The 15,720-nt window shown below is 49.4% G+C and overlaps 1 protein-coding gene across 2 annotated transcripts in view; it reads right to left on the minus strand.

Moving 5' to 3' along the window:
* PTPN1 (protein tyrosine phosphatase non-receptor type 1) overlaps positions 1 to 15,720 on the minus strand; it is a 63,439-nt gene that overhangs the window by 9,053 nt on the left and 38,666 nt on the right. The window contains exons 2-5 of one of the 2 annotated variants that reach the window (XM_070381048.1): positions 11,085 to 11,155; positions 8,103 to 8,203; positions 5,756 to 5,854; positions 158 to 295 (exon numbers count right to left, since the gene is read on the minus strand). In XM_070381048.1, the coding sequence (XP_070237149.1) occupies positions 158 to 295; positions 5,756 to 5,854; positions 8,103 to 8,203; positions 11,085 to 11,145 (399 nt within the window). In that variant the 5' untranslated portion in view covers positions 11,146 to 11,155. Of the gene's footprint in view, positions 1 to 157; positions 296 to 5,755; positions 5,855 to 8,102; positions 8,204 to 11,064; positions 11,156 to 15,720 lie in introns of both variants that reach the window. The other variant, XM_005899625.3, reaches the window with a different exon arrangement.

Raw genomic sequence — 15,720 nt, forward strand, 5'->3', positions numbered from 1 at the left:
GGTAAGCAGGTAGGCGCTGCTCACCATGGTGTGAAAACCGCATCTTGCTCAGAGCTCAGAAAACCACTGGTGCTAAGTAAGTCGCAACTGAAACAACACCTCAAGGAGATGTCACCAACGGGCCCGCCCCGGGCACTCAGGCGTGGGTCGTACTCACCATGAGGTTCTCCAATTCCAGCTGTCGTACTGTGTAATAGGACTTAATGTCTTCCGAGATCAATGTCAATTTCAAATTTGTGTCTTCAAAGACCATTTCTCTCTCTTCTTTCTGTGGCCAGTACTGTGCACATTTTAACTAGGACAGAAAACAGCGCCCAGTTACTGTGAGCAATGGACTGTCTATCTATGGAGTGTGGAGTACTGTCCATGAGCTTTATGGTAACCACCAAACCGAGGGTTTTCTGACCTTGGAAGCTGACATCAGTGTAAGCTGCCTGCCTCCTGGGGAGATGGGGCCAGGGCGAGGCGGGCAGACAGGACATGCACTCCACACCCAGCCGCCCCGGTTATCCGCACAGAGATGTGCTCCAGGCGTTGCATCCCCTCCCTGTCACCCAGGAGAGGAGCCAGCCTGCACACAAGGTTCAGTCTCTCAGGAATGACTTCATGTAGCCATTTCAAAGATTATCAAGAACCTGACTGGTGCCCTTGGCACAGCGCCGACTCCTTACCTTGGGGACGATGACAAGACTAGACTGTGAAAAGCTTGAGGGGTTGTGCATGCTAATTTGCTTCAGTGGTGTCCGCAAATTTTGGCGACCCCATGACTGCAGCCCACCAAGCTCCTCTGTTCATGCGATTCTCCAGGCAAGGATACTGGAGTGGGTTGCCATGCCCTCCTCCAGGGGATCTTCCCGACCAGGGATGGAACCCACGCCTCCTGGAGGCTCCTGCACTGCAGGCGGATTCCTTACTGCTGAGCCACCAGGGAGCCCCTTGAAGGCTGTAATCAAATGCAAAGCAGGATCTAGAAGGCTTGAGAGGGGTCCTCCAAGGCTGGGGATCACCTCCTGCCCCATCCCACCCTTTTATTCTGGTCTGGTTCAATTCAGAAAGTCCTTTTGATGTTTAAGTTTAAAAATCCCAGGAACTACTTGATAGTCTTGATTTAAATGTAGCTCATTAACATTTTCCTTAAAGCAAGCAAGCTCCCAAAGACTTGGGTTTCATTTAGAGGTCAAGAAGGAAAATTTGGGTCAAATTTAGTGCCAATGCTTTGTGTGAGCTGTTACACCAGACATTTCTGGTTGCTGATGACTATTCTGGACAAAACCAGCAGGTAGATGGGGAGAAGCTGCTGGGTCCATAAGCCAGAAGAACTGACACATCCCCAGACAGGGGCCCTCAGAGGCAGTATGACTTCCATCAAATGAAGTATCAGTGCATGTCAACAGCTCTTTGGGAAACAGTACAAGTTCAAGACACTTACAATTCAACACGCACTGACTCAGAGGAGCCAGGAGGCTCTTGAAGAGGCTGAATACAGAACAACAAATGCCCATTGATCCTGCTTTAATGAAAACCAAAGCCACAGAAAAAAGGAGGGAAACAAATTAAGAAACACCACATTGTGAAGCCACCAAAGCATCCAACTTTATGATCCCCAAACAGAAGGCCAGTAAGGTTTTCTAAAGAGCCTGGACATGGAAGTTTTGGACAGTTTCACCCATGTCATCTCCCTGCACCGATGTGCACGTGTGCATGCTAAGTCGCTTCAGTCGTGTCTGACTCTTTGACATCCTATGGACTGTAGCCCTCCAGGCTCCTCTGTCCATGGGGTTCTCCAGGCAAGAACACTGGAGTGGGCTGCATGCCCTCCTCCAGGGATCTTCCCGACCTAGGGATCAAACTTGCGCCTCTTAAGTCTCCTGCACGGGCAGGCAGTTTCTTCATAACTAGCGCCACCTGGGAAGCCCAACTATCAGCATCGAAGTGATCCTGCCACTCAGGACACAGAAGCATTGGTGGCATTGCACGATCACGAATGCATGCTTAGGCACAGTGGGCAAGGCAGGTGAGAGCAAGACTTTAGAGGATGTTTAAAGGAGGCATTTATTCCTACACTTTGAATAATCAGATCTGTGTAATGCCTTGAGACACCAGAAACAAAGAAACCACCTTGGTAGGCCCAGAGCCACGAGTGCTGAAGTGGGCACCCAAGGCAGTGAGCAGACAAGAGTGAAGCCAAGCAGCAGAAATGCAGAACGGCCAGCTGCTCTCAGAGAAAAGACCAGTGTTTTCATGTCTCATGGGCAGGAGAGGCAAGTCTTTTAAATCTCATCTCCACACAGCAAGCACTCACTTTCAAAAGTGAATATAAAGCCTCACAAATCTCTGTTATCTGGATAAAGACCAAGACTCTGAAACTTTATCGCTGAGGAATTTTGGCACACACCGAGTGTCAATCAACCAATACTTATTTAAAAATAGGAGTTCTTCAAAGAACTCTTAGGCATCTCCAGCAACATGCCACAGTCTGCTCTCTGTCATTTCCTGTAGAAGTTTTTTGCTGTAAACACATAAAACAAAACAGAAGCAGCACAAGATCACCATTTCCTACGACCCTATTAAGCTGATCCACAGGGGCCGGAAAAGGGGATTATTTTGTTGGAAAGCAGTCCTTTACTGAGTTAAACTGGAGGCATGTCTTGAGGGGGCAGCAAACAGCCACAGGCCAGGGCCAGTGCTGGCACCTGTTAGAGATGCTGTCACTACCAGGAGGGCGGCGTGAGAGTTCTCGGGTTCTTCTAAAACAGCTAGGGCATGCTGAGAAAAATCCACAAAGTCATCTGAGGTGACCCTCTGATGGGTGGGTGATCTGGCTGAAAGAATGATGAACACAGAGAACTAAAAGTGGAGTGTGAGAGAGACGGACAAAGCCTAAAGCGCCCGTGATATACAACTCAGGGTCCCGAGGCTGAAAGCCCTTGAAATCAAACAGCATCTCTAGTGGGGACTTCAGGACAGAGATTCAGGCGACGCTTCTGGGTGAACATGGCCTGGCTTATTCCCCCTGCCTAGACAACTTGCATTCCCGGCCCCTGCACACATATGCACGCTAGCTTATCATGTCTAAATGCAATGTCTACATGGAATGAATGAGAACTTTGGCCACTTGGACGAACCTGGTCTAACACACACAATCATTTTTTGCACAACTGTCTTCCAGGAAGTATATCAGGTCCCAAAAGGGTAATGGGTAGTTCTGCCAAAACATACGAGGGGGACCACTGGACACTATTTGGTGAAAGAAACCAGAAAACAAACATGCACTACACGGAGACACTCTGCAAGCTGGTTTTTAACCACAGGCTGTAGTGGAGAAATTATAATTAGATTAGTTGAGCAAACAAGACACTGCAACTTCTTATAATTCCCCCGGTCAGCTCTGATGGGGGTGGTAACTGAGAACGCGGATGCAGAATTTAAAGTGTTTATCCCAAGGAAGGTTCAAGAACCATAAACCATATACTGCTTTCCATGCCAATCTGCATGTCCAAGTGCCCTAGGGTAAAAAGGAGAGCTACAGAGGGAAACAGGGACTGCGCCACACCACCACAGTAACCACTGTAAGAACCACACAGGTGTCTCTCAACGGCCAGCACAGAAGTCCAAGGGGAAGGACGGCACAGTGGATCTGTGGTCTGCTTATGCTCAGCCTGGGTGGGAGGCCACGGAGGGCAGGGCCTGCTGAGGAGCACGCGGCCTGAGTACCTGGATCCCCTTCCTGGTGTCCTCTGACCACAGCAGCTGGAGCAAACCGTGTGCAAACAGTGACGAGATTTCACCTCAACTTTTAGTGACAAACAAACAAAAGGCAAATGCTACCTTCTCTGATGAGTTTTGAGTAAGTCCGTCTTGATTTAAAATTCTCAACCCTCCACACCACGATAGAGTGAGTCGCAACCGTGGGCAAGTCTGCCTCCCTGGGGACACCGGACAGTGTCTGGGGACGCTTTTACAGGCTTCGGCCGCGGGCAAGGTGCTCCCAGCAGCTGGTGGGTGGAGACCATGATGCCCCAAGGCACAGGCTGGGTGTCCCTGCCCCTCGGCAGAGCGCGACCCGGAGCGGCAGCAGCATTGGGGCTGGGAGACCCCGATGCTCCTCTGTGCTCAGCACCCGCGCCGGCCACCACGGTTCGCTTTCCCTTGCGGAGCACGTGCGTGGCAGGAACCTGATGTTTTGTTTCTTTATTCAAAGTTGCTGACAAGAAGGTGGTGGAGACGGCTTACTTCATGTTCGCAACTTTGTGTTTTACTAATCAAGCCAAGCCACTGCAGAGAAAATTAAAAAACCACTTTCACTGAAGACTTTTTTTTCCTCAGACAAAACACACTGCTGCAGCACTTGAATATTCAGGTAAGCGCTTTATCTGTTTCTGTAGAACAAATGAATCCTTTCTTCTCAGAGAAAGAGGCAGAGGCAAAAAGACGACTCTAAATAGGAAATGTCCTAAGAGGGCCGTTTGCTGTTGCCAAGCCCCGTCCCTTCTGGGGAGAGACGGACGAGTCCGTGAGGCGGGTGCGTTACCCCTTCAGGTTTTCACTGCTCAAGTTTCCTTTGACACATTACTGCTTCACACTTTTACTTTTCCCGAGGGCCACGATGGTCCTTTCTCTGGAGGCAGGCTTCTCTGGAGCGGTCACGTCCTTCTGGAAGCCGGGACAGCGGCATCCCCGCTGAGTCCGAGCACGGAGCCAGTGCCGGCCCTGCCTGGGCCCCTCTTCCCACTGGCCTCCACGCTCCTCGGCTCTCTTCCCCTGGGGCCTCCACCTTGGAGGCTGCGGAGCCCCCCCGGCTGGCAGTGGGCATCAGGGAGAGGACAGGAGCCTGGGGGGACATGACACTACACCCTGCGGTGAAGACCACACTGTACCCTCAGGCGTGAGGGAGGTCAGAGGCCACGCGGCGCTGAGGGCAGCCACGCGCGCCTGGAGGGGCTGAGTGCGATTTGGGTCATTAGTCCAGAGAAGGGGCAGAAGACTAAAAAAAAAAAGTTTTTTTAATAAAATACAAGTCTGTTCTGGCTGGAATCGGCTGATGAAGGGAGAGAGCGGGGCCTAGCTGTACCCGGTCCAGCAGTCACACGGCGTATGTCCTGGGAGGCAGTGGGAGCCCCAGAAAGGTTTCAGCTAGCAAGAGGTGTGGGAGACCTGGTTTAGAAAGAGCGCTGGATGTAGAAGCAGAAGAGACTGAGGAGAGGCAGGAGTGGCCTGAACAAACAGGCTCACGTTGCAGAGTACTCGGAAGGGAGGCTCACACTCCTGAAGGGAAGTGCAAGCGGACACTGTCCCTGTGAAAGGAGTGGCCAGGGGCCCAGCATCTGTGGGTCTGACAGGGCTGAATCTGCGTCCAGCTGCTCCCACCGTTTGGCTGTGCAAAGGGACACTTTACCAGAGAAAGCAGGCTCGATCAAGGCACAGTAGGAACTTGCTTTTCAAAGTGAAACTCTGCTCGCACCACTCCACGAGGCCAACAGAGCAGCACCAGAGGCACCGGGGAGAGGAAAGTGGGGCTCACTCACCAGTGCTGGGAGGCCGGCTGACAGGGTGGGGTGGACACCAGGGCAAGGGCTGTCTGACCTTTCTCTCCTTTAAATTCACCTGTTTATCTGACTTGTTTACAATAAACATGTTATTATGTACTGCTTCTTTGTATTTTTCTAACAGAAATCTAAAGCAACCTGAGGAGAGGAACAGACAGACGTCGCCCTTACGGACTGGCGCCGCGGGAGGCGGCGTGAGGTTCACTCACCGATCCTTTCTCCATCACTCTGTTGAGCATGACAACGCCCCTGCTCTTCTGCTCCCACACCATCTCCCAGAAGTGGCCGCAGGTGTTGGGTAGAGGGCCCTGCAAACAGAATCCACAGTGTGTGCATCTTACGTACAAACCCGCCCGGCGCGAGGCGCCCTCAGGCAGCGTGGAAGCCGTGGCTGCGGCCAGGGCCCGCCTCTCCCTGCCTGGTGGTCAGTAACCACAGTTCTATTTTCTACCACGTAGCGAAAGGTCATTTCCGTATTTCAGAGCTGGTTCAGAGCCGAATGACAGAGGAGAGAAAACACTGATTCTGCTCTCTGGTTTGGGCTGGCCGGAGCAAGGGCGCCAGAGATCTCCACGTCAGGGCGGGGGGCCAGCGAGCAGCACCGCTGGCTGCAGGTGAGCGGCGGCTCGGGGAGGGGCCCCACCCGCACGGCCTGGGACGAGCCACCCACCTCTATTCCTGCAGCTTCTCCACCTAGCTCGCTACCCGTTAGAGCGCCTGAAGTTCACAGGGCTGTGAAGGTAGGCAGACTTACTACGCCTTTCCACAGGACCCGGGACACAGCGAATACCCAACACAGTGTGAGCTCTCATCGTTACTATTAACAGCTAACCTGACCGTGGACTCCCCTCAGCCTCGGAGCATGGAACCTGAAACATGAGGGCACACAGACAGGGTGGGCAAGGGCCGCAGTGCCACTGGCCCACAGCCGGAGTTCTCATCACGGCCCCAAACACCACTCCAGTCCAGAACGGGTCTGAGGGACTAAAGTCATGGAAGATCTGAAAGGGCACACACCAAACAGCCAATACTTGAAGGTGGGCGTGAAGGCCAGTATCTGTGACATTACTCTCCCTACAGGTTTAAAAAGTGAGACGAGAGCCTTGCATTATTTGCTTAATGAACACATTTTAAAAATGGGCACCGTGTTCTTGGCTTTGTGGCATGGAGATGAGCTCAGTCCCACCGTCCAGCAGTGCGACTTTGGGCCAGGCTGCTCGAACCCCTTACATAAACCTCAGGGCAGAGGGAGACCACGTCAGCAAGCAGCTGGGTACATCTGGGGTGTGATCTGACAGACAGACAGAACTTCACATGTGCCAAGCAACCGCGAGGGTGTGAGTGCGGTGAGGACAGCAGGGTAAGTTTTCACGGTGCTTTCCTAATGCCTGTTTGACTTTATATACCCTATCTTTGCTTTGGGCTTGCTGACCCCAGACCAAAGTTGAATGGCTGAATTCAGAAAGTAAGAAACTTGACTACCTCTAAAAGAGAAGTTCCCAAGAAGCCACTTTGCCACAACCTCTTCCCACCAGCTTGCCACCAAGGTCTCCCTGCCCCTCACCCCAACCCCAGAAGGGCTGGGAGGATCACGGGCTGAGGGCCTGGGGACTGATGTTCCGTACAATGACTGGGGGGGTGTTGGGCTGACTCTGGTCATGTGCGGAGAAGAACCCGGACAGAACAAAAGGGACAGTCAAGAAGGGCCACCAGGAAGACATCCGCCCCAAAGCAGACTTTGGTCATCGTGCTTCCTAGCTTCACTGTCATTTTAGCCTCCAAATATTAGACAGGGTGATGATGTTCAGTCATCCTAGGACCCAAACCTAATGTAAAACTGAAAAACTGACATGCAAAGAGAAAAGAGGAAATCAGGATTTATATATAGAGAGATTTAGACTGTGTATATCAATGTACCAGTAACAGATGAAGACTTGAGAAAATCGGTTAAAAGAGACCCCTTCACTCTTCCCCGGGCTCCTGTGGTCTTTGGGTCATATACCAGTGTTTCACAAAAGGCCAATTATGAAACCACTGTTGTGATTTCTTTTTCCATAAAGATGCCAAAAACCAATGGGAGTTTCAAGTGAGTTTGCATGCTCCTCCACATAGCCTAACTCACCCCTCCACCCCCAAGGAATGAGGACCATGCAGAGGAATTCTGAAAGGCCATCTGGATAAAGATTTCTGGTCTATTACTAACCCTCTTACGTGTCCGTAAGCAGCCCTGATGCCCTGAGGCAAACGCTTAGGGACTCAACACAGGTACAGTCTTTTCTAGCTACTGCCTCTGTCAACAAACAAGACAACCCTGGCATTTTACTGCTGTTGTCTACAAACCCAGCAACACCATACTTCCCAGAAAAGATTCATGTCATGACCAGACTGAATCTCTGAAGGAAGACTTTTCCCTTCCATGCTGCTTTTTTGGGTTAGAAACCTGATCTTCTAAAAGACGTGGCAGACTTTATCTGAGGCGTGGATAGCGGCCCTGTCAGACTCTTAGGCTGACACCGGGAGAGGCGAAGCCCACTGGGAAAGTCAGGCTCTGCTCACCTGGGTGAGAATGTAACTCCTTTGGGCTTCTTCCATTCTTATCAAACTAGCGTTGATATAGTCGTTATCTTCTTGATGAAGCTTAATCCGACTGTGATCAACTGAAAGGCAAACCAGAACGCAAGGTTAATCCAGGGGACTTAAGTGCTTGCACACGCGATGTGCCCTATGGGGAAGCAGAGAAAGCGAGTGAGGCGCTCAGGGTGTTCACACTGGCTGAGTCCAAACTGTTCTGAGATTAACTTAGTGTCTCCAATAATGGGAACCGCTAGTACTTTCAGAAGGTTTCTCAAAGTATCTGAAACTTAATACAAAATAGCAACAGAAACAAATTACACTAAAACATAGATTATTAATTCTTGTTTGGGAAATCTGTTTTTAGGCTTTATCGTCTTATTTATTACTGTCCTCACACCTCAGAAGACTGGGGGGGAGGGGATGTCAAGGAATCTGTTCTCTGAGGCCTAAAACATACTTTTATGAGTGAAAAATGCAATGGCTTTGATCTTTAAAAGGGAACAAAATCCACCAATATTCCACCCAGTCCCCAGAGTTCAAGTTGGTACAATGAACCAAGTTGGTAAGATTTACGATCACGTCCCAGCCTCACCTGTGCCTAATGTTTCCAAGATTAAACAGCTGAAGTCTACAACAGGGTGAAAACTCACACCTTGAACTGCCTGATACAAGGTTGTCTTTAGAAAAGCTCAAGTACAACATATATGTCACAATCAGAGACACTTAAAAGAGAGTTTAACAGGAAAACACAGACTCTGAATCCAAAACACAACACCGAAAGTATATTAAAGTAACTTTCAGAATAGCTTTTAGAAACACACTTGCATTTGAAAGGTCTACCCCAGGGGACAGAAGAAGCACAGCCGCTTCTTCTCCTCTCTGCCACTGTCACAAAAGCCCTGCTTTCCCGAAGGCAACTTTCCTTATCCTGCCGGGGCCATTAACAAGCGCAGGTGGGTGTTTTATTTCTGGTACAACACAAGGGACGGTAAACTCAGGAGACGGCCCGTAAACAGTTCTCCCCTCACCCAGAGAGAAAGGAAAACCTAACAGGGTAAGCAGTTAGGGCCTTCTATTCGAAAGCATTCCAAAGAGACGTTTTAGTGAATTAGCCATTGTTTGGAATAACGTTTCTCATCATAGAGGGTTATTACACACTGAAATACTCGGGTGATACTGAAATGGGCCATGGAGATAAGCGGTCTCACAGCACTGGGTGGTGACCTTGGACAGACAACTTATCTTCTGAGTGCTGAGTTTTTCACCTGCCAAATGGAAGATAATAGGATCACCTTCTACCTTGAAACATTCTCCCCATTTCCTTCATAATTTTAAAAGCAAATTACCTTCTCTAGTGAAGAGTGGAGGTAGGGGAGAAAAACGCAAGGAGTTAAGACTGGTTAAAAAGTTTGGGAATTGTATCCCTGGAAGAATATTTCAAATGCTGTTTTTTTTCCCTCTGTAAAGCTGGTTTACAACCTTATTTAGATGAATACTGATCGAAATCATAGAAAAGAAATATGAAAGATAATATTGTTGCCTAATTCAGAGCGAGTACAGCAAAGTCTACAGACCAAGGGCTTGGTGGGCACCGTGTGCATGGTGTGAACTGCGACGGTGATTCTAGCGCAGGGCAGCTGGCCAGGGCCTCATGGCAGAATTCCCTGAGAAGAGGCCATTAGTATTATTTTTAAATAAAATCTATGTGCAGCCGTAGCCTGGAAGTGCTAAATCAAGAGAATCAGACACTGGGGCAAAATCCTGTGTCACCTGACCTAGACCCACGTGGTGGACGTGCCCAGCGGGCACTTCAGTTCCTGGCCGTCTCAACCACAGCCGACACTGAGAGTGAGACTCGGGGCTAAGCACTGATGTGCCCTGACTTCAGTCTGCGCCCAGTCCTGAGATCCCTGTGACTCCTGTGTGACTGAAGATCAGGGGAGAGAGCAACCCGCCTGAGGCCAGCAGCTCAGAGGGGCAGAGCGCCGCGGCAGCCGTCGGAGGCAGACTGCTTAGCGCCAGCCCAGGTCTGATTCACTCCGCCCCCCCCACAGCCTGGGGCACTGCACCATCCGGCAGGGGGCACAGCCACTCTTCTGTGGAGGGCACCGGGAGCTGCCCCTGCAGCAGGCTTCGGTAGGACGGGCCTGCCTGGGGGCCTGGCGGCATCGTCACGTCCCCGGCAGAGGGCACTGCTATGGAGCTGCTGCAACCACAGCCCTCGCTGCTGGGCGATGCCACGTGGAGGTGAGTCCCAAGGCTCTCTGTGACCCAGAGGAGGTGGTGAAGTTCCTGTCCTTCCCTCCTCTCCAGTTTTTCTCACTTTACACAGATTCTAACACAGTTCATTCACTTTCGAGATATCAGCAGACTGAAAGCCAATTACTTGGAAGGCAGAGGAGGCTGCCAGCGGGCACACTGAGAACTAAGGATAGGAAAGAGCCAGAAAAACAGTGATGGCGGAGGGGGTGGGCTGGGGGAGGTGAGGTCAGCGAGCAGAGCCGACTGCGTCTCTAGCTGAGGCGGCAGGTGAGTGCCTCCCCGACCCTGGCCCATGCCCGCGCAGGGCATCACTACTGGTCAGTACAATGCCTTGGGCCCAACAATACTGTCGCGAGTCACCCGGAAGGGGTATATTACGCCTGCCATTACACACACTCAGCTGGTAGGAAATGATTCATCATTAAAACAGTAAAAGCTAAGGAAAGCGCTTTGAACTTTGCTGAATTTTCTAGAAACTGAAACCTTATCCCTCCTCCATGGGCGGAAAAGTGAGCCATTACTATAAGCCTCTAATAACTTCATCATAGGAAACAATCAAGTCATAAACCTCAACTGCTATTGATTTATTACCAAACCCCAGGGCTAAAGGAGTCTGAGAGGCCCACAGCCTCGGAGGGGCTGGCTGGATGGGAGCAGGTAACTGTGGTGTGTGAATACTTACAGGGACTGACGTCTCTGTACCTGTTTCGGTTTTTGTTCTTAGGAAGCTTGGCCACTCTGCATGGGAAGTCACTGGCTTCATGTCGGATATCCTACAAAATAAGAGATAAAGAGTTCTCTCTTGAAACTCTGGCACCAGGAACCCAGCTGACTGCGTGCGGGCCATGTGCCAAGCACTGAGGAAGACGCAGCACAGAAACAAACAGCAAAGGGGGCCGGGGAGTGAGGGAAAGGCAAGTGCTAATTCAAGAGGCACGTCCAAAGTCACGGGAGGGAGACAGAAGGATACCCGCATGCCGCAGGCGGGCGGCGGTGGTGTGGGGCCGGGAGCTAGAACGACGAGGAAGAGGGCAAGGAGATGGGAACGGAGCGCAGTACTCAGAACACCCAGCACAGCAGAGGCACAGGGGCTGGGGTTCACACTTTGTGTGGGGACGCTGAGTGGGCTGGTGGAGGAATGACAGGGCTGGAGTACACAGGTGGGTAGAGATCAGATCTTGGAGAGCCTTCTGTGTCAGGCCTGGGAATTCCATCTGCAACCTCCTGTAAAGCTACAGTTTATCAAGAGCAGATAAAAGGCCCCTTTCTGCCAAACAACTATCTAAACACTTTCCCATACGTGTGTGTGCGCGTGTGCACACACAAATGCCATCAGTTATGTCCAACTTTTTGCAGCCCCATGAACTATATAGCCTGCCAGGCTCCTCTGTCCACGGAACTTTCCAGGCAAAAATATTGGAGTGGGTTGCCATTTCCTACTTCAGTGGATCTTTCCAACGCAGGGATCAAACCTGCACCTCTGAAGTCTCCTGCACTGACAGGTGGACTCTCCACCACTAGCACCACCTGGGAGCCCCAATGCTTTCCCAGGGGATGGCAAACAAACCCCATTAAACCAACCGTCAGAAGGAGAGCGAGTGCCTGAGCTCACAGGAGACTGCAGCATGTGTCCTACCAGACAGACCACACACATCTCATTTTGCTCTTCTACATCAACACCACTATAACCCCACTTAGAGATCTTTTCCTTTACGTCTGTATTTTACTAGTACTGTCATGAAAGACAAGCTTGCCCAACAATGTGCATATACTCAATGCCGCTGAACTGTACACCTAAACATGGTTATGACGGTCAATCTTTGTTATGTATGTTTTACCAGAACTTTTTAAAAAAAGGGAAAGGCTGCAGTGAGAGAACAGGAGAGCAGACAACAGCAGCACAGCTTTGGAAGCTGGCAATCAGACTGATGAGCAGCTGGCAGGTGGGAGCAGGCTCAGTCACAAGCCGGTGGCTGGGAGAGCAGAGCACCGGCCTGGTTTCCACCACAGAACCCTCCAGAAGGGCAGGAAGCCTGCTTCTGGAACGAGGGGTGGGATTCACCGCAGGGGGGGCAGGGCTGGACCAGAGGAACTGCATCTCCGCCCCTACCTCCCCCTTCCCGCTGCTGGGTGCCTGCTGCCTCACACCTCTGCTGAAATCTGGAGATTTACTTTTTGGAAAATGTGAATCAGGGGGCAGAGTGCCGTCCAGGTGATATGAGCAAACAAGAGGAAAGACCAAAAGGTACCATCATGAGGGTATACAAACAACAGCCCACCTGCACCCAGAGGCCTCGAGGCAGACGTGTGCTGACCAGCCCCGTGCACCTGCTGGGAGCCTGCAGTAGACCCCGGAAGCCCCCCATCTTCATCACGTGCAGACCACTGATTAAGAGACGTCAGAGGAAGGAATGCCTCTAGTATGAAAGAGATCTAAAGGAAAAATAAAATGGGAAAAACAAGCCCCTCGGAAGAAATAGAGTGCAGAGAAACCAAAGCTTAAAAATATATTTATCATTAATATACTCAGAAAGATAAGATCCATACATTCATGGATTAAGAACAGGATGTTGGATAAAAATGTCTCTTGGAACTTGAAAACAAGAAATGGCAGAAATGATAAGCTTAACAGAAGAGTCAGAAGATAAAGGTAGAAGAAATTCTGCTTTTCCAGAAGGCAAAAATAATTAATGGAAAATTAAGCAGAATAAAATGCAAGGAAAGAAAACATTAAAAACTAGTTCAAGGAAATCTACCAGATACATCAGGTGCTCAGCAAAATGATAAAAACAGACCCACACTGGAGCACAGTACCGTGCAGGTCAAGGGTCTCGCCAACAAAGAGAAGATTCTGTAAGTTTCCAGGAAGAAAAAATAGTTCACTTTCAAAAGGTAAGGGGATCTGAATGGCTTCAGATTTTGCAAGAGCACTGAAAGCTGAATGGCAACAGAGCAATGCCTTCAAAATTCTGAAGAAAAATGATGTCCAACCTAGAATTCTATACACAGCCCCAATAATCGTCAGGCAAGAAGGAACGAGAGAAACCGCTCAGATCTGTAGGGCCTCAGAGACCCCACCACCTCTGCTCCATTTCTCAGCATCCACTGGCGTTTCCACCTGAGTGAAGGAAAAAACCAAGGAAGAGAAAGATGTAAGGTACCCAGGGGAAAAACAAACAAAAAAGGATCTACCACAAGAGCAAAGGCACAGGAAATTTCCACACAGGCTGTGGTGGGGGAGGCCCAGGATGACAGCTACGCACCAGCCCCAGGAGGCGAGCACCCAGACCAGACCAGAGTGACTCAAGAGATGGACATGCCAACAGCATGCCTCTGTCCAGCATACCCACCGTGACTGAGCAAGACCACCAGAGGGAAACAAGAATACCTGCAGTCCAGAAAACAGGGACGCCAACTGAGAAGCAAAACAAAGCGGTCTCAAGATGGACGCCGTGTGGCAGTCTTCAGAGCCAGTGACCCAGACAGAGGGACGGAGGTGTCCAGGAGGGATGCCTCCTCCAAGACCAGGGCTGCCGAGTCACCTGAAGCTGCTCTATCTAACACAGTAGCCATAAGCCACCTGAGACATGGTGAGTCTGCAAAGAGATGCTGTGCAAATGTGAAACACACATCGGGTTTTGACAACTGAGTACTAAGAAAAGAAATTAAAATATCTCAAATACTTGAAACATTGACTATTGGTTGAAATGACACTTTGAACATGCTGGATTAAGCAAACTATGTTGTTACTTTCATCTGCTTCCTTTTACCTTTCTTGCTGCATGCTAAGTCATTTCAGTCGTGTCTGACCCTTTGCGACCCCATGGACTGTAGCTGCCAGGCTCCTCTGCCCATGGGATTCTCCAGGCAAGAATACTGGAGTGGGTTGCCATGCCCTCCTCCAGGGGATCTTCCTGACCCAGGGATCGAACCCAGGTCTCCTACGTCTCTTGCACTGGCAGGCGGGTTCTTTACCACTAGCGCCACCTGGGAAGCCCCTTTCTTACTGCGGCTACTAGAAAAAGCAGAATTACATACATGGCTGGTACTTATTTCTATTGGATGGTGCTAACTGAGCTGGTGGAAAATTGCTGTGAGAGGTTCTCAGAAGGTATGAGAAGAGTTAACAACAGGTAGGGGCTTCCCTGGTGACTCAGGCAGTAAGGAAACTATGCAAATGAAGAAAAGGCAATTATTAACTACAAGAAAATCTATTAAAAAGGAAAGCATGACAGTACAGCACTACCTGTGACTGTGTGCGAGGCAACAATGTAAACAGTGAACACGGCTTTCACCTAGAAGTATCACAGGCTGGGGGAACGGGGCGGGGAAGCACGAGGGACAGCAGAAGGCGGGGGCTTAAGAAAGCCACATCCTGTATCTCCCTGAAGAGCTAAATTCATGAATCAAAGGATAGACATTTTCCTTAAAATCTGGGAACAAATGCAAGCTCGAAGCAGGCTCAGAGTTCAAAAGCCATTCATAAAGAGAAAGACTGGGAATGGGGAGATGTGGGCAGCCAATAACTGGATTATAAGACCACGGTGGTAGTATTTAACTTCTTAAACCATGTATACATTCAACTTGGATTTAAAGAGGAAGTCCACATTCTGCTATTTAAAAGAAAAACCTACAAAACGGCAAGGTTTTTGACTCGTACGAGCAAGATAGATAGCACCTGAAAAGTATGATGATATAAACTCACTTGAGATTAAACAAATTAGTCTAGTAGTAATGTATCCATCACATCTTTTATGGATGAGATTAAGCTTTTGGGGAAATGCTACAGAGCACAGAAAAATGACTTGAAGGGGGAAAAAAAAAATCTCATTTTTAAATTTCTTACTCTAGTTGTTATTTGGAAGTGTTCACCAACAGGTACAAATCTGCCTTATGACATGAAACAATCTTGATCAGTCCAGCTGGTGTGACTGAAAGAAGATGGAAGAAACAGTTGATATGAATAAACCACTGAAAAAATATTCATTCTGAGGAAATAAGGGCCAAAATAACAACAGTGTGCGACTGATTCTATGTAGCCGAAGGATCTAGTAATCTGTACTTTTTTGGTTGAAGAGAACACACCAAAACAGCTAATAAAAATATTGGGAAAATAGAAGCTATCCACACAATACTTTTAAAAGAAGAGTCTAAAATTAAGGTAGCCTCAAACAGTCAAATGCACAGATCTTAAATACGTAGTTCAGTCAGTTTTTCTAACCAATTTCTTTTTGTTTCCTGATTTATTTTTTCCCCAAATGTCATACTTTTTATTCAGTACTGGGGTATAGCCAATTAACAATGTTGTGACCGTTTCGGGTGAGTGGAGAAGGGACTC

The sequence above is a fragment of the Bos mutus genome, chromosome 13, assembly GCF_027580195.1.
Source record: "Bos mutus isolate GX-2022 chromosome 13, NWIPB_WYAK_1.1, whole genome shotgun sequence".
NCBI lineage: Eukaryota > Metazoa > Chordata > Mammalia > Artiodactyla > Bovidae > Bos > Bos mutus.